This window comes from Trachemys scripta, chromosome 5, assembly GCF_013100865.1.
Source record: "Trachemys scripta elegans isolate TJP31775 chromosome 5, CAS_Tse_1.0, whole genome shotgun sequence".
Lineage (NCBI taxonomy): Eukaryota > Metazoa > Chordata > Testudines > Emydidae > Trachemys > Trachemys scripta.
The window spans coordinates 136,868,777-136,887,937 of record NC_048302.1 but is presented as its reverse complement, the minus strand read 5'-3'; the positions used below and the strand labels follow the sequence as shown (position 1 = coordinate 136,887,937).

Here is a 19,161-nt window from a genome sequence, read left to right as displayed (position 1 = left end):
ACCCAGCAGTGCCTGTAAAAATAGCAGATGTTTCGGGTTTGGATTCCGCTCCTATTTGGGATTGCAAGGTGAGGGGGAGGGGAGAGTGCTCTGGTGTATGTCTTTGCTCCCCAACTGTGCAGAGGGAAGACTTTACCCACAGTGGGCGAAGTTTGCCACCCAGTAGTCACCTGGGAGTCAAGAGATCTGGGTCAAATCCTGGCTTGCTGGCTGTGCTTGGGTAAGTTGTGTCCCCCTATGTGACTCAGTTTCCCCATCTGTAAATGGGGAGCATAGTACTTGGCCTCTGATGTCGGAACAAAATATACTAACAATGATTAGCTTTCTGGAGGAGGTGGATTCCACACCCCTCCCAAAGGCACCTAGAGGTGTTAATGTCAACTGCAGCACTACACCTGCTACATGGGCATAGAATCATAGAATATCAGGGTTGGAAGGGACCTCAGGAGGTCATCTAGTTCAACCCCCTGCTCAAAGCAGGACCAATTCCCAACTAAATCATCCCAGCCAGGGCTTTGTCAAGCCGGGCCTTAAAAACCTCTAAGGAAGGAGATTCCACCACCTCCCTAGGTAACCCATTCCAGTGCTTCACCACCCTCCTAGTGAAATAGTGTTTCCTAATATCCAACCAAACCTCCCCCACTGCAACTTGAGACCATTGCTCCTTGTTCTGTCATCTGCCACCACTGAGAACAGTCTAGATCCATCCTCTTTGGAACCCCCCTTCAGGTAGTTGAAGGCTGCTATCAAACCCTCATTCTTCTCTTCTGCAGACTAAATAACCCCAGTTCCCCTAGTCTCTCCTCGTAAGTCATGTGCCCCAGCTCCCTAATCATTTTCGTTGCCCTCCGCTGGACTCTCTCCAATTTGTCCACACCCCTTCTGTAGTGGGGGCCCCAAAACTGGATGCAATACTCCAGATGTGGCCTCACCAGTGCCAAATAGAGGGGAATAATCACTTCCCTCGATCTGCTGGCAATGCTCCTATTAATACAGCCCAATATACCATTAGCCTTCTTGGCAACAAGGGCACACTGCTGACTCATATCCAGCTTCTCGGCCACTGTAACCCCCAGGTCCTTTTCTGCAGAACTGCCGCTTAGCCAGTCAGTCCCCAGCCTGTAGCGGTGCATGGGATTCTTCCTTCCTAAGTGCAGGACTCTGCACTTGTCCTTGTTGAACCTCATCAGATTTTTTTTGGCCCATTCCTCCAATTTGTCTAGGTCCCTCTGTATCCTATCCCTACCCTCCAGCGTATCTGCCGCTCCCCCCAGCTTAGTGCCATCTGCGAACTTGCTGAGGGTGCAATCCATCCCATCATCCAGATCATTGATAAAGCTGTTGAACAAAACTGGCCCCAGGACTGACTCCTGGGGCACTCCACTTGATACCGGCTGCCAACTAGACATCGAGCCGTTGATCACCACCCGTTGAGCCTGACAATCTAGCCAGCTTTCCATCCACCTTATAGTCCATTCATCCAGCCCATACTTCTTTAACTTGCTGGTAAGAATCCGCTGTTCACTGGGGAGCTGCTCCTGCTCACACTCGCAAGGGGAAAATGTCTCCTGGTGCAGTGCTCCTCCACCGTAGCCACAGGGCTAGCTGCCACAGCAACAGTGTAAGTATTCCCGGGGCTGGCCGTCCTTAGCAGCAGAACCTGCTTTCAACTCCCAGCAGGTACTGGGAGCTGTCGTGGAAAACCCACTCCAGAATGTCTGTTGGCACTGATTTGCGTGCCCAACACCAACGTTTTCACTGCCTCCCTCTTTCATAAGAACATAAGAACGGCCGTACTGGGTCAGACCAAAGGTCCATCCAGCCCAGTATCCACCGACAGTGGCCAGTGCCAGGTGTCCCAGAGGGAGTGAACCTAACAGTTAATGATCAAGCGATCTCTTTCCTGCCATCCATCTCCACCCTCTGACAAATAGAGGCTAGGGACACCATTCCTTACCCATCTGGCTAATAGCCATTGATGGACTTAACCTCCATGAATTTATCCCTTCAAAGGGTTTTCCCCGTGGGCAGAGTCAGCCATAGAACTTTGTGAGCGTGGTGTTACTTTGGGTGGGACTGCGACACGTACTGGACATGGTGAGCTGGACCTGGTTTGATGTCACTCGCTGGTTTGAAGTAGAGTCAACAGTGGATTCTTTTAGATCCTGATTTGAGGATGTCAGTGACTCAGCCGAGAGGTTAGGGGTCTAGTACCGGAGTGGGTGGGTGGGATTTTGTGGCCTGTGACATGCAGGAGTTCAATCTAGATGATCCCCATGGGTCTGGCTTTGAAGTCTATGAGTAACACAGGAGGTGATCAAACAGCTAGTCCAAAGCACAGTCATTCTCCAGCTCGCCATCTGTCTTCCTCATCACCGTGGAGTCCCTCACTACTGCTGGGATACAGGGACATACAATTCTTCCCCTCTTACAGTCGAGCTGAGGCAGAGCGACATTAAGTAACTTTCCCTCGGCCTCAGCTAGTCTGTTTCCCGAGACTTGCAGCCACAGGTCTTTTATTGCAGTGTAGACGTACCCAGAGTCCCTTCCTCACAATTTCTGTCCCCGGTTACTTCTGTTCAAGGCTAACCTCCTGGTTCAGCATGGGTTAGGTTCCTCTGTAGCTGCTGGCTCACAAAGGGGATAAGAGCCTACTAGTGCTACCAGTTAGCCATTCTTGTAGCTCCCATGCTAGAAGCCTGTGCTTTTTAGCACAGAAGTGTCTGGGTCCGATCTCCACTAAGGGCCACCGTTTTGGGATTGTTTCACCACCCCCTTGCAGTCAGCGGGATTACCCAGCTGTAAACGAGGACAGAATTTGGCTGAGGGGGTTTCAAATTCCCAACCCGCAGCTACCCAAACGAACTGAAGTTATGATCCCCTTGCCAAAGAAAGCTTCTTGTGTCTCGAATGAAATGTCTTCTCTCCAGTCCTCCCCATTTGGGAGCTGCAGCTCTAAAAAACAGCTGGCAGGAAAGGAAGAAGCAAAATATTTTGTTTTTTTCTCAACTTCAGCTATGGATGGAAAACTAGCATCACTGAAAAAAAAAAAAAAAAGCAAGTGAGAGCGAAGAAACCAAACGAGACATTTCACTGTTTATTTTTTCTATTTTTGTTCCAATATGTTGGCCGCTTTCAGTGTCTTAGTCTTGAAGGTCGTCTCACCAGTAGATAAACAGCACCAACAGCTCTGCAGAGAGTCGTATCCTGTCCCCTGCTCTTTGCTGGGTGAAAATAGGTCAGCCGCCCACAAGACTGCTGTCTCATGGTTTAACTGCAAGCCAGGACACCTGGGTTCTATCCCTAGCTTGCTGCGGGACCTGGGGCAAGTCACTTAACTGTGCTCTGCCTCAGTTTCCCCTGCCTACCTCGCTCACAGGAGTGTTGTGAGGAATGGTATGGAACAGCTAGATCTGGTCTGGAGCTTTTCGGAATAGTTTTTTTGTTGGAAGTATCTCGATTCACCAAAACTTTTCACAGGAAAGGGTCAGTCAAAACGAGAAAGAGAGAAAGCTAGTGAGCCCTTTCCACTTCAGTGTAGCCAGTTGTCTAGTGGATAGGATGCTCACGTGGGAGACCCGGGTTCAAGTCCTTGCTTTGCCTGAGTCACAGTGGGGGCCTTACTATTGACTATTCTGTAGAGGGTTTGTCTCTCTGGCTTTTCACCAAATTATTCAAAAGCTCTTGGTTTCACCCCGATGCAAAACAGGCAAGATTTTGAAACCTTGAAAATTTTCATGGGACAGGAAAACCGTTTCCCACCTGGCTATCGTAACAACTCCTCCCTCCCAAAGAACCAGTCTTCATCAGGGGTCGAGCCCTGGAGCACAGGCCTCCACCGCTTGTGCTGATGGAGTAACTCCACTACCTGGCTGCAGTAGTAGGCTATTACCCTCTAGCGGCAGGGCACACACCATGGTTGGCAGTCGGGAAGCCGTTTGATGTTGTTAGATGCGATATAAGTGCTGAGCTTTATTGTACATCTCCCTGGCTACATAAAGAGCACAGAGCAGATCCATTTACCCCTGAGAGGTACCAGCCCATGCACTTAATTACACAGTTTAGAAGCTTTTTAAAGAGAAGGGACCAGATTCTGCTCTCATTTACTCAGGGGTCACTCTGGAGGTGTCTGGCTCCCGTGGGGCCACTCTGGATTTACACCAGCATCACTGGACAGAATTTGGCCTCAGCACACGTCCACATGCTGTATCTTTAGCGAAGGCAGTGTTAGCTGATCCAGACTGCTGGGCACATGGCGGGAGCTTGCAATCTTTGATGGCCTCTCAGCATGGCAATGTGCTTCTGGCCAACACCCCCTTGTGTCTGTCAGTCCGCTTTGCATGCTGGGGATGTGGCACAGGGGTTCCAGGCCCATGGGCAGTGGCTCAGGGCCTTCTCAGGCAGCTGTCCCCGTGTGTCAGACTCACGCTTTGGCTGTAGCGGCCTGTGTCTGCTGCTTCCCATTCCTGTGGGCTCGGAGCCGGTATGGAACCGGGGCTGCTCCACAGCCCTGTCTGCTGGTAGGCTGGCGTTTGGCACAGACCCGCTCCAGGGCACTGGTGGTGCTTTGGGACCCCTCACATGTGCTCACCACGGGACGGTGCGCACTGGTGGAAAATCAGGGCCTTCCAGCTCACCTTACCCACCCCCCAATCCAACGTGACCCTCCACAGGGGAGCTGCAACCACAGAGAGTTCTTAGTGGGCAGACTCCCTAGACCCTCGGGGCTCCGTCCCCAGAGCAACCAGCACTGGCTAGAGGGTGCAGCAGGAAAGTCAGGGCCTGCCAGAAAGGACTTCATGGCCTCTTGACATCATCCTGTCGCTCAGCATTTAGAATCATACAATCATAGAAGATCAGGGTTGGAAGGGTCCGCAGGAGGTCATCTAGTCCAACCCCCTGCTCAAAGCAGGACCAACCCCAACTAAATCATCCCAGCCAGGGCTTCGTCAAGGAAAACCTCTCAGGAAGGAGATTCCACCACCTCCCTAGGGAACCCATTCCAGTGCTTCACCACCCTCCTAGTTATAAAGTTTTTCCTAATCTCCAACCTAGACCTCTCCCACTGCAAGTTGAGACCTTTGCTCCTTGTTCTGTCATCTGGTACCACTGAGAACAGTCTAGATCCATCCTCTTTGGAACCTCCCTTCAGATAGTTGAAGGCTGCTATCAAATCCCTCCTCACTCTTCTCTTCTGCAGACTAAACAATCCCAGTTCCCTCAGCCTCTCCTCGTAAGTCATGTGCTCCAGACCTCTGATCATTTTTGCTGCATTGTCATTGGCTCTTGGACTCCCCCCTTCTTCCCGCCCCTTGCCTGCCGTGGTTAGGGTTACCATCCGTCCGTATTTCCCCGGACATGTCCGGCTTTTGCGTCTCTAAATAGCCGTCCGGGAGGAATTGGTAACAAGGTTAAAATGTCCCGGGAGGTTTTCTCCCTCGCCTCCCTCCCTCCCTTCCATGCAGAGTGTGGCTGCTGATTGGGCGGCTAGGCCGATTGACCCACTCCCATTGGCCTCCAGCAGCCAGAGCCCTCCCCTGCTCCCCCCTCCCTCTCTCTGTAGTCCTGTGTAACACACAAACCGACCCACGTGGAGCCAGAATGGTAAGAGGAGTCGGGGGGGGCAGTCAGGGAGCGGGGGAGTGTTGGATGGGTCCCCAGCCTCCACCTGCCATCCCCCCTCTGCGCATCCCCCCCTCCGTGGGTCCCCCCTCCCTGTCTGCCTCTCCCTTGTCTGCGTGTACTGCCAGAGCCAGCAGCAACTGCTGTCTGCTGCCCCCGGGTCCTCCCTCCGGGCATGCAGCCCCCTGCCCAGTGTGGGCACCACCCCAGCTAAAGGATGGAGGGAGCTTAGCATCCTAGGCACCAAAATCTGGAGCAGCAGCACCAGCCTGGTTTTCAATAGTAGGCTGCCACTGCTGTGTGGGGAGTAGGGACCAGGGAAGACAGGCTGCCCATACCCTGCCCTTCCACCCTAGCCCTGAGCCTCTCCAACACCCCAAACCTCCTAGCCCCAGCCCTCATCCCCACACACCCTAATCCTCTGCTCCATCCCTGAGCCCCCTCCTGCATCATGAACCCCTCATCCCCAGACCCACAGCCCTCACCCCTGCATCCCCTCCTATCCCCAAACTCCCTCCCAATCCCCCTCCCCCTTCCCACACACCCCCTCCTGCCCTCAAACTTCCTCCCAAAGCCTGCACCCCCTCCCTTTGCACCACCTCTCACCCCCAAACTCCATCCCAGAGCCTGCACCCCTCACCCCCTCCTGCACACCCACCCCCTGCCCCAGCCCAGAGCCTGCACCCAGCACCCAAACTCTATCCCAGAACCTGCACCCTAATCCCCAGCCCAAGACCTGCACCCCAGACCTCCTCCCCCCACCCAACCCCCCTCCCAGAGCCTTAGGCAGGTGGGGTGGGGGGTTCTGGGCACCACCAAAATTTCTACAACCCTGCCACCCATGCGAGTGGATAAGGGTCAGGGCAGTCAGGGGACAGGTAGGGTCCTGGGGTGGGCAGTTAGGGTAGGGGGTTCTCAGCAGGGGGCAGTCAGGGGACAAGAAGCAGGGGGGGTTGGGGTTCTGAGGGGGTGGGAAGTGGGAGGGAGTGGATGGGACGGGGCTAGGGCGGGGCTTCCCCCCCCCCAGTGTCCTCTTTTTTGTTTGTGGAAATATGGTAACCCTAGCCGTGGTCAACCTTCAGCTGCCCAGCCTCACTTTCCCCCACCCCTTTCTCTGCCTCAGTTTCCCTTTGCCTGCCCCGTTTACCTGTAGACTGTAAGCTCTTTGGGCCATGGGCAGGCAGTTCCCCTCCCCTCCGGGCATGCAGCCCCCTGCCCAGCGTGGGCACCACTCCAGCTAAAGGATGGAGGGAGCTAAGCATCCTAGGCACCAAAATCTGGAGCACCAGCACCAGCCTGTTTTTCAGTAGTAGGCTGCCACTGCTGTGTGGAGAGTAGGGACCGGGCATGGCAGAGACCGGGATGTGGGGCAGTCGTGCCCAATGGCTGGAGCAGGAGACAGGCCCAGTGGTAGGACCAGAAATAGGAGCCCAGGGTCAGAGCCGAAGTCAGGAATCAGAGCCGAAGGGCAGGACTGGGTTACCTGGAGTAACACAGGTGCAGCAGCGGGCAAGTACTTTGAGCACCCAGTGAACTGCTACTGGGCTTAAGACCTGGTCTGCTGACAGGTGGAGCCAATCAGGCAACTGACTATAAGCCAGCTGCTCTCATTAGGTTGCCCGGAGATTAGCTTTGCCACAAGCCCTGCTCCCTAACAGGGCACAGCTGTCAGGGGCAGCGTGGGGTTCTGTTGTCCGAGAGCGCGTTCTAGGCAGTGAGGCCACTATAGATCACACCACACACTCCTTTCCATGCCTGCGTGGCCGTGTCATTGGCTGCCCAGGAGTGAGTAGGGCTCTGCTTCCACCTTCTCTCATCCTTATTGGACGGGCGTTAGCCCTTACCCTTAACGAGCAACCGCTGCCCTGTGGCTATTAATTGGGTTCCCTTTCTTTGGCAGTACCCACAGGAAGAGGCCATGGGCCCCAGGATCCCGGCCCAGGTGCGGGTTCAGCTCTGGTTTGGGCTGGCTGTAGACGAGAAGGAGTTTAACAAGTACGCGGAAGGGAAGCTCTCCGTCTTTGCAGAAACCGTGAGTGGACACCAGTGTTCATTTTCCCCACCCTGTGCGGAATGAATTTTGTCACGTGCACCAAGATGGAGGGGATGTGTCACACGTCCCCTCCATACTGGTGTACATAACAGAATTCATGTGGCGGGGTGGGGCTGAGGGGTTCGGCATGTGGGAGGGGGCAGAGGGTTGGGGTATGGGGGGATGTGGGCTCTGGGGTGGGGCTGTGGATGAGGGGTTTCGGGTACAGGTTGCCCCAGGGCTACAGCGGGGAGAGAGGACTCCATCTCTCTCTCTCTCTCTGCAGCAGCACCTGGGCTGGGGGGTGGGGAGAGGCACCTCTCCCCGCTGTGGTGGGCCAGGGCACCTCTCCCCTGGCTAGGGCAGGTCCAGGCTGGGCCTGGTTTCAGGCTGGGGGAGGGGCGCCTGTCCACTGGCCACGGCAGGTCTGCCAGGGCTAGGTTCCCTGAGCGCCTGCCCGGCACTTAATAGGCTGCTGCGCTGTCGTGCGGCCGCGCAGTTTACAGGGAACTTAGGTTGACATGAGTTCTGGATCCTTGAGTCCTCCCCCTTCTTCCCTCTAGGGGCGCTAATGTGGCAGGTAAGCGTCCTGCCCCGGAAGGAAGTGACGTCAGGGCTCTGCGGCCAGTTGGTGCAGAGGAGGACAGCCACAGTTCAGCTGTAAACACAGTCATTCCAAGCAGACCCTGAGCCAGGGGACTGGAGAAGGGGGTTGGGTCCTTCACCTCTGGGGCACTCATTCAAATCCCGCTCATGCCAACAGCCATTGAAGATCATGGCCATGCTCTTTGGTGGCCTGCACGGAGTCGGCTTCTCAGGCCACTCCTTCGTCTATATCCCTCAAAGTGCCTGTGTGATGGAATGCTCTTCCCTGTGTAATGAATTTACTCCCAAGTAGCTGGTCTCTGGGGGTCTCTTTCCAACCAACCCAACTGTTATCCTGAAAGTCTCTCTCATTTTGATGTCTTAAGTATGAGAACCAGGTGAAGCTGGCGCTGGTTGGGAACTGGGGGACGACTGGCCTGACCTACCCCAAATACAGTGACGTGACCGGCAAAATCAAACTGCCTAAGGACAGTTTCCGTCCCTCCGTCGGCTGGACGTGGGCCGGGGACTGGTTCATCAGCCCGGAGAAGACGTGAGTAGATCGCTTGGTGTTCTCTTACTGTGTCCAGTTCTGGTGCCCACAACTCAAGAAGGATGTTGGTCAACTGATGAGGGTTCAGAGAAGAGGGTAATTAACCATTGGAACAGTTTCCCAATTTACCAGTTCTCCATCACTGACAATTTTTAGATCAAGATGGGATGTTTAGCTAAAAGCTGGACTCTGGGAATGATCGTGGGGAAGTTCTCTGGCCTATGATGCACAGAAGGTCAGACTAGATGATCACAGTGGACTCTTCTGGCCTTCGAATCTATGAATCTGTCCCTCAGCCAGGGGCACGGGAGCCCCCTGTTTAAATAGCATTTGTCAATTACAAGATGTTTCATCCAACGGCCCATAAACACCTAAGGGCATGTAGTGACCTGATAGCAAACCGTCCGGCAGCCTAGAGGGATGTGGGTCCGGGGCCCAGCTCTTCCCCTGACAGCTGTTAAGAATTCAGTGCACTTCCTAAAGTATTAAACTAAAATGATTTGTATTGCAGTAGCATCTATCAGCCCCCGGTGTGGACCAGGCCCCCTGTCGCGCTAGGTGCTGTACAAACACAGACAAAAAAGATGGTCCCTGCTGAAAAGAGCTTCCAAGCTAACAAGCTGCTGGCCCCCAGTGCAGAGCCCAAGTAAAAGAGCTTTGGGTGTGGGACCTACCTGGGGGATTGGAGGGGCTGGACCTGGAAGCAGGTTGCGGGGAATTTCTGCCGCCCAAGAGCGCAAGAGTGGCCCGTGCTGGCTTGGTGGCCAGTGGATCCACTCACTGCACGTACCCACAGGCCTGGGCCTGGTACCCACCGGTCTGTCTATTCCTCTGGTCTGCAGCTGGATAGGGCTCAAAGGGATAAGCCGTGGCCTTTGATCCTGACCCACCTCGCCCGTGTCTTGAGGTCAGACTGGATGATCACAGTGGTCCCTTCTGGCCTTGGAATCTGTGAATCTATGATCTCCACTTGTCCCATACTTCCATGGACAGCGGCATTAGAGAGCTCAGCTGTCTACTGTACAGGGCTGGGAGATCCCTTTGCACCACCTTCCCACTGCCTGGGGGCTCCAGGCAATGGGGCCACGATCCATGGTATTTCAGGCCTCCCATAGCTCTTGAACTGCCAGGAGACAGTGGCCCTGTATAAGCGGGTGTTACTTCACCCACCATGGAAATGCAGCCACCTCTGGGGTGGGACATGGCAGCTGTTGAATGGTGCAGCACAACACAGGTTCACCCAAGAAGCGAATCCAGCTGGAATAGTGTGTCCAGCTCAAACAGCAGTGGGGATCCTGCCGTTCAGGCTCATGTCTGCTTTGGAAGCACCTATAACTAGAGTAGTCAACAATCCAGCTGTATTTTCTAGGCATCTGCTCAGCGGCCTTGGTGAGCATTTTCCGTTCGGTGGGTAACGGGTTGGGATCTAGGAGGCAGCAGCTGGCTGAAAGGACGAGAGTTTGTGGCGGTGATGCGGGGGAGCTCTCAATCACTTTTCTTTCCCTCTCATCCTCCCTGGATGCAGGTTACTTTACGACACGGACGCCGGTCACATGAGCTTTGTAGAGGAAGTGTTTGAGAATCAAGTCCGGCTTCCTGGAGGCCAGTGGATCCACATGGCTGACGCCTACACGGATGTGGTGAGAACTTCCCTCGCTGGAGACTGAGGGAACCCCCCTGATTGTCCTGGGATTCTGTTCCTGGCTCTGCCACTGGTCAGCTGGTTGACCTTGGGCAAGCCGCTTCCCCCACTCTGTGCCTCAGTTTCCCCATCTGCCATATGAGGATAATGATACTGGCTTGCTTTGTAGAGTGTTTTGAGATCTATTGGTGAAAAGAGCTAGGTTATTTATTAATAGTGTCAGTCAAACCATGCCCACATTAACCGAGTGAAAATGTAGCCTCTGGCTTAGATTTTGGAATCACCTACAAATGAGTCAGTTTTCACATCTCAGGCTTCAGGAATGTATTTGCTCAGAGGGATCCGAAAAAAAAAGTTAAGAGTCACTGAAACCATTTCACAGAGGGGTCGTCGGGAAATGACTGCAGCACTGATCAGCGGATCCCCTTGTGCATTCTCAGGGAATCCATTCTGCACTGTCCGGCCAAGGGCTGTCCATCTGGGGAGGGCTCCCTGTCTCATTGGTCCATATCTAGCAGAGCAAGCGAGTCGCTGCTGGGAGTCTCAGCACAACCCAAACGATTGAGCTATTGCAGCATTTCCATCTGTGGGTACTATTTACAAAGCATCAGGATGGAGCCTGGCACTGGTGCTCTATGGTCCAGAGGGCTCACAGGCTAGAAGCAGAACTGATACGAGTCAGGCTTTGTCGCCAGCCGTCTTGGAAGTCAGCGTGGGCTGTGGGCGCGCTCATAGGCCGAGTTTTGCTCAGTAAACGCTCCCCATGTCTTCCAGAACGGGGAGAAAGTGCTTCCTAAGGAGGAGATCGAGTGTCCCCCAGGATGGAAATGGGAAGACGTGGAATGGGACACGGATCTCAACCGAGCGGTTGATGAGAGAGGTATGCCAGAGCCTTATGTATATTTCAGCTTCCCCCCATCTCCCATCCCCCTTTACTCTGCCCACCGTGGCCACAGCCTCTCCAGGGAGGAGCCCTGCACCCAGCTTCCCCATCCCAGCCTACCTGTCCCCCTTTGTCCACGAGAGCGACAAAACCATTCTACATGGGTCTAGAGACTTCCATTCACGGCAGTGGGAGCTGATGGATCCCGGGATGCGTCTGCGCTGGGAGTTCTCTCCCCCATCAGTCTAGCACGAGGACTGTTCCGCTGATGGTAGTAGGGATGGAAGCGCTCGTGCCGGCAGGGCAAAGGCGTTTTCACCCCTCTGTTCGTGCTGGACCAGCGATGGGAAAGGGGCCAGCGTAGAAGAGGCCAGCAGATCCCTAGCACAGCCATAGACGGGATTCCTCACCAGAAAGATACCGACAAGCGGGAGAGAGAGCAACAAAAGTCCCCTAAAGGGACTGCCACTGCTTTGACAGAGCCAAGCTAAAAGGGGACATGCCCATGGCTGCTGAGTCTTGGAAGGGTGTGAATGCCAAGGAGGAAAGGAATGTGCAGGGACACAAGGGGTTACTAGGAGGAGGGTGAGATGCAACTGGCTGGATCTCCGCTTCCTGATAGTGCGAAGCAGTCAGCTGAGTAGTGTGCACCCAGAGGAAGGGGTAGGCACCCCATCACAGAATTACTGATTGAAGGGACCCTCAGATTGCTTAACCGGGCTGCTGTGAGTGGGTCTTGAGGCAGCACTGGGACACCCCACTGGAGTTCAAGGCCAGCACGTTAACCACTCAGCCCTCCCAGATGGACAAAGGGGGACTGCAAATCAGCCGGGACAAATGACTAGAAATGCTGGGAACCATCTGGATGCCCTAGAGGGATTTGTTCTAAGGTCACACCCTAGAGTTGAATGTCCTCAGAGCAGCCCCTGCATGCATCAGCAGTAGGCAGGGCCGCCCGGGGCGGGGCAAGTGTGGCAATTTGCCCTGGGCCCCACAGGGGCCCCGTGAGCCCTGGCCGAGAATCCCTTTCTTCACCCGGCGGCGGTCTGGGTCTTCGGCAGCTTTTCGTCAGTGGGGGGCCCTTCAGTCGCTCCGGGTCTTCGGTGGTATTTTGGCGGCGGGTCCTTCAGTGCTGCCGAAGACGCGGAGCGACTGAAGGGCCCCTTGCCACCGAAATGCCGCCGAAGACCTGGACCGCCACCAGGTGAGTACAAGCGCCACAGCTCCCCCACTTTGCTCCAGGCCTCCTGAATCCTCTGGGCGGCCTGGCAGTAGGGCATGCACACCCAGGGCCATCTGGTCCAAAGCACGGAGCCTCTAGCACTTGAGCTAAAGCAGGGCCGGCTCCAGGCACCAGCTCGGCAAGCAGGTGCTTGGGGCGGCCAAGGGGAAGGACGGCACGTCGGGCTCTTCGGCGGCAATTCGGCGGCGGGTCCCTCGGTCCCTCTCGGAGCGAAGGACCTGCCGCCGAATTGCCGCCGAAGAAGAAAGCGGCGCCGTGGAGCTGCCACCAATAGCGATCGCAGCTTTTTTTTTTTTTTTTTTTTCCCGCCGCTTGGGGCGGCAAAAACCCTGGAGCCGGCCCTGAGCTAAAGGGGTAACTCTGGCATCCGGCAGCAGTAGTAAGCTGCTATTCTCTGTGTGGCCAGCCACTCGAGGGGGAAGCGACACACGCTTTAAAAGCATGTTGCCGGCAGGTTCTGGAAAGCGAGCTTTGTTATTTAGGAAAACCCCGACTGAAATTGATTTTAAAAGTGTCTGCAATGACTTGGGGTTAGATGCAAAGGCAGTTGCCCGATCCCCGCATTCACCCGGGTATCTCCTTTACTCTGAGGCTGGGAGTACGGCATCGCTATCCCGCCAGACCGCAAGCCCAAGGCCTGGGTGCCGGCAGAGAAGATGTACCACACTAGCCGGCGCCGGCGGTGGGTGCGGCTCCGCAGGAGGGACCTTAAGCAGATGGAGGCTCTGAAAAAGGTATGGCGATCCCAGAGGAGAATAATACCTACGGCCAGATCCCCAAATGGGGTACATTGGTGTTGCTCTGTTCCCAGCTCTGCCACTGGGCTGCTGGGTGACCTTGGTCAAGTCACTTTGCCTCCGGTTCACAGTCTGTAAAATGGGGGTGATGCTACTAACCTCCTTTCCAAAGCACTTTGAGATCTGATGGAAAACCCTGTTTGAGAGCTACATAGTATGACTTCTGGAGTGGGGTATGACTCTACCTGTGTAGGGGGAGAGAATTTGGCCCTTGGATGGTATGCTTTTCTGGGCAGGGATCTTGGCTTCCCCTCGGCCTCAGAAGCACCTGGGACACTGACACAACAGGAATAATTGTGAGGTTATTGCTGTTTTATTATTAAGTCAATGGGGCAGGTCCCCAGCTGGTGTCCGTCGGCCGTAGCTCCATTGGAGTCAATGGGGCAGGTCCCCAGCTGGTGTCAGTCGGCCGTAGCTCCATTGGAGTCAATGGGGCAGGTCCCCAGCTGGTGTCCCTCGGTGTTGCTCAGTTGAAGACGATGGAGCTCCTCCAATTCACTCCAGCTGAGGAGCCGGCCCATGTCTCCGAGCAGCTGACAAAGACCAGTTATTCCAGTCCCCGTTGCGGTGGGTCAGGGTCGTTGTCCCCCGCTGCACAGATGGGGCAATTGCAGAAGAGAGGTCCAGTGTCAGATTTGCGTGAATAGCTGCCATGTTGGCGTGCCTCTGTTTTCGGATGAGCAGCTTGAGACGCTCCTGGCTGCTGCTCCCCGTGATGTCCGCTGGAATGGAATTGTGTGTTAAACAGAATTAAAAACCAGAACGCTCCTCCGCAAGGATTCCTGCAGGCGTTTCTGCTGCGAATGGCGCAGGGAGCCCGTAGCAGGCCAGGAGTGGCTGAGAGGCGTGGCTCAGGTCCCAGTGGGGAAGGGGAGAAGCCAAGGGTTGACTGGGGCATGGAAGGTGACTTTGTCTCTGAGTCCCGAGCCCCATTGGGCGAGGGCGTGTCAGCAGGGCAGTGAGTGTAGTTGATGTGGAGAAGCAGAGGACCCCGTTTCCAGTACTGGCACTTTTCACCAGCACCCAATTCCTTCTCACACGCGGTACCCCCACACCTCACGTACATGCCCGCCCAAGCTTTCCTGGCTATGGTGAAATATGCGCAGCAGGCCATTCGGCCAGGGTGAGATCCACCCCCGTGCAGAGAGGCTAGCACAAGGACTTAGATGCCATTGGAGCCCCGAGGGGCGATAACCCATTTAGCCCGTACATTCACGGCTGGAGATCAGACCCTGTGGGCATGGGCGATCCAGGCTTTGGGCCGGCAGCTCTGTCCAGGGCTGGGTTTCCGCCTCCCTGCCTAATTTCTGAAATACTCCCGGCATCCCGCTGTCTCGCTGCTCCCCACTAGGTGTCGCCGTTGGCCCAGGAATGCAGTTGAAACAGCTGCAGCCTGGAGGCTTGTGACAGTCAAACTCCCCCAAGATTTTCTCTTTTCCTCTTTCACTAGAAAATGCAGGGAGACCTGACCGCCAAACCACTGCACAGCGGGTGATGGGGCCCCCATGGCTTTCCAGAGGCTCCGAGAGGATAGCGACATGGCACGGCAGCCTCTGAAATCATACCAGGGCACCTAAGCTCTGCCAGCCAGCCCCGCAGGGGAAGGGCCTGCCCCTTTAGTATTATTTGATGAAGAGAACTTGGTGCCGGTGAAAGGTCCCAGCTCTGTCACACGCCTCCTGGGGGACCTCGGGCAAGTCACTTAGGCTCTCTCCACCCCCCGTTCTCCCTCTAGCAGAGTGGGATAGGAATCCTGCCTTTGTCTGTTTAGATTGTAAACTCATTGGGGCAGGGACTGTCTATGACCATGTGTTTGTCCAGCTCCCAGCACAATGGGGCCTGATCTCAGCTGGCTCCTACCACCGTACAAATACATGAGTGATGATTTTACAGCAGATGCTGATGTCTTCTCCTTATCCAGAGGACAGGCAGAAGCCAAGCAGAGCTTCCCTCCCCGCCCTGGGCCTTAGCTGTAATCTGAAGAGAGGGGGACTTGTCTCCAGGGTCCAGTCGATCCTCCAAGGATCTCAGATTCGCTGGGCAAGGGATTGAGTTGCCTGACTCATTTTACAGGCCTGTCACATGGGAAGGACTTTCTGATCCCCAGCCATATGTGAAACAGTGACCTAGAGCTGAGAACCTCCAGCTCCCATTACCAGTTCTGCCCCGCTTTCCATCTCAGTGTAAATCCAGTGCAGAGTGTCTAGGGAGAAAGTATCTCCCGTGTTTACCAGCGAGGAAATCCGTCAGGAGCCCCCTGCTCACTGGTGAATAACCAAAGAGGGGCAGGGAAGGAAACATACTGTCAAGCTCTGAAGTATCACAGTCAGGGGGATGCGGGCAGTGAGGAGAGAAACTGACCTGATGCTTTTTTCCTTCACAATGGGAAAGTCTGTAGACACAGTGCCTCGGCCTGCAGCTCCCCCAGGCTCCCCAGCTTGGAGGGGAGACCCCCAAGGAAAACAGGGTGCTGCGGGGGACTTGGTAGGTGGTGCCCTTCCCCTCGAGTCGTAGCTGAGCTCGTGGTCTGCGTCAGATGAGCTGTAAAGCAAAGCGCTTGGCCGATCTGTGGTCAGAATCAGGGTGTTAGCTAACTTTGGCAGCCTGGCTACATTAGAATGGGGGTCAATTACTTTGTGCCCAGCTCAGTTCCCCTCAGTGTCAAGTGTAGATGATCTTCTTTATCTCTTCCCCACTGCTCCCAGGAGTGGTGTTAAACACTTACTGGTCATATTTATTATTTGTAGTGGGGCCAGGTCTAAAGACCCCAGTCCAGGGTCGGGGACCCATTGCGCTAGGCGCTGTACACACATACAATGAATAGATGGTCTTTGCCATCCAGAGCTTACAGGCTAAGACCCAGCTCCTCAGAGGTATTTAGGCACTTAATTGCCATTTAAATCAATGGGAGTTAGGCTCCTAAATACCTCTGAAGATCTGGGCCTAAGTAAACAGTGGCCTTGTTTCACCCCAGAGGTGGCTGCACATCAGTAGTGGGTAAATTATCCCTATTTGGGGTGCAAAGGAGATGGTTGTGAATGACAGGCTGTACTCTGGATGGCTCTGCAGTGCCGTCAGCTTAATTTGGGGGTCTCAGCACAGTTCCTGATCAATGCCAAAGAACCACCAGCAACTGGACCAAGGGGGCACCCGTTTGAACTACCAGTGATGAATGGGTCTGGGGGGATGGGGGAGCTCAGTGGCAGGATGGGGGAAGCTTGCCCTGTGGCTGCTTGTCCTGGGCCTGCTCTGTGAGTACTTGACACCACTCTCCAGAGGTCAGTCCAGTTCCTGGCATCAGCGTGAACCAGGAGGGGGCTGGGGAGCAGATCTGTCCCCCTGCAGACAGCCCTTCCTTGCAGCGCCGTGATTCCCCTGCTCTCTGCCCCCACGCAGCACAAGCAGGAGGAGTTGGAAGGTGAGGGCTGGGAATACGCCTCTCTCTTTGGCTGGAAGTTCCACCTGAACTACCGCAAGACGGACACCTTCCGCCGCCGTCGCTGGAGGCGCCGCATGGAGCCGCTGGAGCGCACCGGAGCGGCCGCTGTCTTTGCCCTGGAGGGCGCTTTGGTAGGTACCCGGGCAGGCTTTATTGCCAAGTCCTGGGGTTTCGGAAGATTGTGGGTGGAAATGGGCTTGAGCCAGGAAATTCAGATCCAATTTGAGGGAGGGACCTAGGGAGGTCTAGGTTGGACATTAGGAAAAAGTTCCTAACTGTCAGGGTGGTTAAACACTGGAATAAATTGCCTAGGGAGGTTGTGGAATCTCCATCTCTGGAGATATTTAAGAGTAGGTTAGATAAATGTCTATCAGGGATGGTCTAGACAGTATTTGGTCCTGCCATGCGGGCAGGGGACTGGACTCGATGACCTCTCGAGGTCCCTTCCAGTCCTAGAATCTATGAATCTATGAAATTATTTGATAGATTGTGAGGCCAGATGGGCCCATTAGGGTCATCCGGTCTGACCTCCCGCAAACCACGGGCCAGAGAGTTTCACTCAGTGATTCCTACAGCAAGCCAACAACGCTTTCAGAAGAACATCCGCCTCCACGCGATGGAGAACCCTGGCCCTTGGCAGCGGTTCCAGTGGTTAATCACCTTTCCAGTAAGACTAGTTCCACTTCCCAGCCACCGGGTCTTGGTCTGCCTTTGGCTGCTCGATTAAAGACAGCTGCAGGGTGTGGGGTTGGCTCTGTCTCTACCAACCCAACTCCAGTTGGCTCAACCAAGGTGCCACTCTCCTTTTGGTTCCTCGTGGTGTCGGGGGAACATGTGCTTCCCGGGTCAGGTCTGTGCTGCTGCAACATGCCCATTGAACACACAGGTGGGTCAGACTCATCCTTGTCTCTCCGTGGAGTTACACCAGGGCTGGGTTTAGCCCGGTGAGTCTGGCTTCCAGGCTCAGCAGACTTGCTCAGCGCACCTGTACGGGATAGGGAGAAAGGGAGCGAACGGGGGTCTGTAGCTGGAACAAAGGCAGCACAGCGCTTATCACCATGGCTTGGGAGAGGCTGTCCCAGCAGAGCTGCTGCCTAAGGACTGTAAGGTCGCAGTTCAAGTCCCAGCTGCACGGGCAGTGAATCTGGCCAGCGGCCGGGGCACGGATCCCACTCAACTCGTCGTTGAATCTACAGTAGAATCTCGCCAGGGTCAACAAGGAAACCCAGACTCCTAAACTGTGGCTCCAACCTGCCTTGGTACTTAGATCTCCGGGTGCATCTCAGCCCTTTCTTATTGACACAGAGATCAGCCTGGATGCTTGGCTCCAAATCTGAACTTCCTCAGGGCTGGGCAGGGGTGGTGGTGTGGGCCCAGTCGCTAATGCAACACAGGCCCATACAGGAGAAATTCAATAAACCGCTGAAATATTGGACCCCTCCCCCTAGACTCAGAGACACGTCCCCATCAAAGGAGCCGGCACAGTTTGCACAGGCCATTTCGAATGGCTATGAGTCCCACCTCGGGGCTCAGGCTTGCAAACAGCCTTGTTATCTGCTCTCTGGGCCCTTCCATTATTTGTTTAACTAATATGCTGGCTTGCTTCATACCTTGGATTTCATAATCGGTTGGCTTTTCCAATAGCTAAATGGGAAACAACCATTGCAGCACAAAGCCCCTATTATAGGGTTCCCCCCCTCTCTTTGGATTTTTCTTCTTCATGCTACATTTTGTCCTTCCTTTTGTCTGATAGTTGAACTCAGTGGTAAGTTTTAAACAACTTACTACATGGAATTCAATCCTGTCAGGTTTTTTATATTCCCATCGACCCTGCGAGCTCTCAAGGTTTTCCAGAGAGTAATCTGAACTGTTGCATGCCCTGAAGAGCCGCACGCTCTGAACGCAGGCTCAGGGGCCAGGACTCCTGGGTTCTATTGCTAGTGTCGCTGCTCACTCTCTCTGACTTTGGGCCTCTCACTTAATTCCTCTGAGACTTGGTTTCTCCACTTATAGAATGGGATAATGATATTTCACCAGAGAGTTGGGAGGGTTAGTTAGTTATCGAATGTTGGAAAAGTGCTGTAAAGTGTTGCATTATTATTCCAGATAACAATAAGGTGCAAAACATTCATGCTGGTGCTCTAATTTCATGGCTTTTAGCCTGTAACTGACTGGGTCCACCAGGGGGCGCCATGATCGCTGGCACTTGAACAGGTCCAATTCCATCCCATAGAGCAGTGGTTTTCAACTGGGTCCCCAGGTAAAAAGTTTGAAGAAAATTGTTGATGCCTGTGACCCAAAGGAGCTGGGGATGAGGGGTTTGGGGTCTGGGAGGGGCTCAGGGCTGGGGCAGAGGGTTGGGGTG

General features: G+C 54.6%; 1 protein-coding gene across 1 annotated transcript in view; it reads left to right on the top strand.

The window, feature by feature from the left end:
- Positions 1-19,161, top strand: part of DYSF (dysferlin) — a 275,139-nt gene that overhangs the window by 117,605 nt on the left and 138,373 nt on the right. The window contains exons 25-30 of the mRNA XM_034772554.1: positions 7,523-7,654; positions 8,626-8,792; positions 10,318-10,432; positions 11,209-11,314; positions 13,152-13,294; positions 16,754-16,927. Coding sequence (XP_034628445.1) covers positions 7,523-7,654; positions 8,626-8,792; positions 10,318-10,432; positions 11,209-11,314; positions 13,152-13,294; positions 16,754-16,927 — 837 coding nt within the window. The remainder of the gene's footprint in view (positions 1-7,522; positions 7,655-8,625; positions 8,793-10,317; positions 10,433-11,208; positions 11,315-13,151; positions 13,295-16,753; positions 16,928-19,161) is intronic.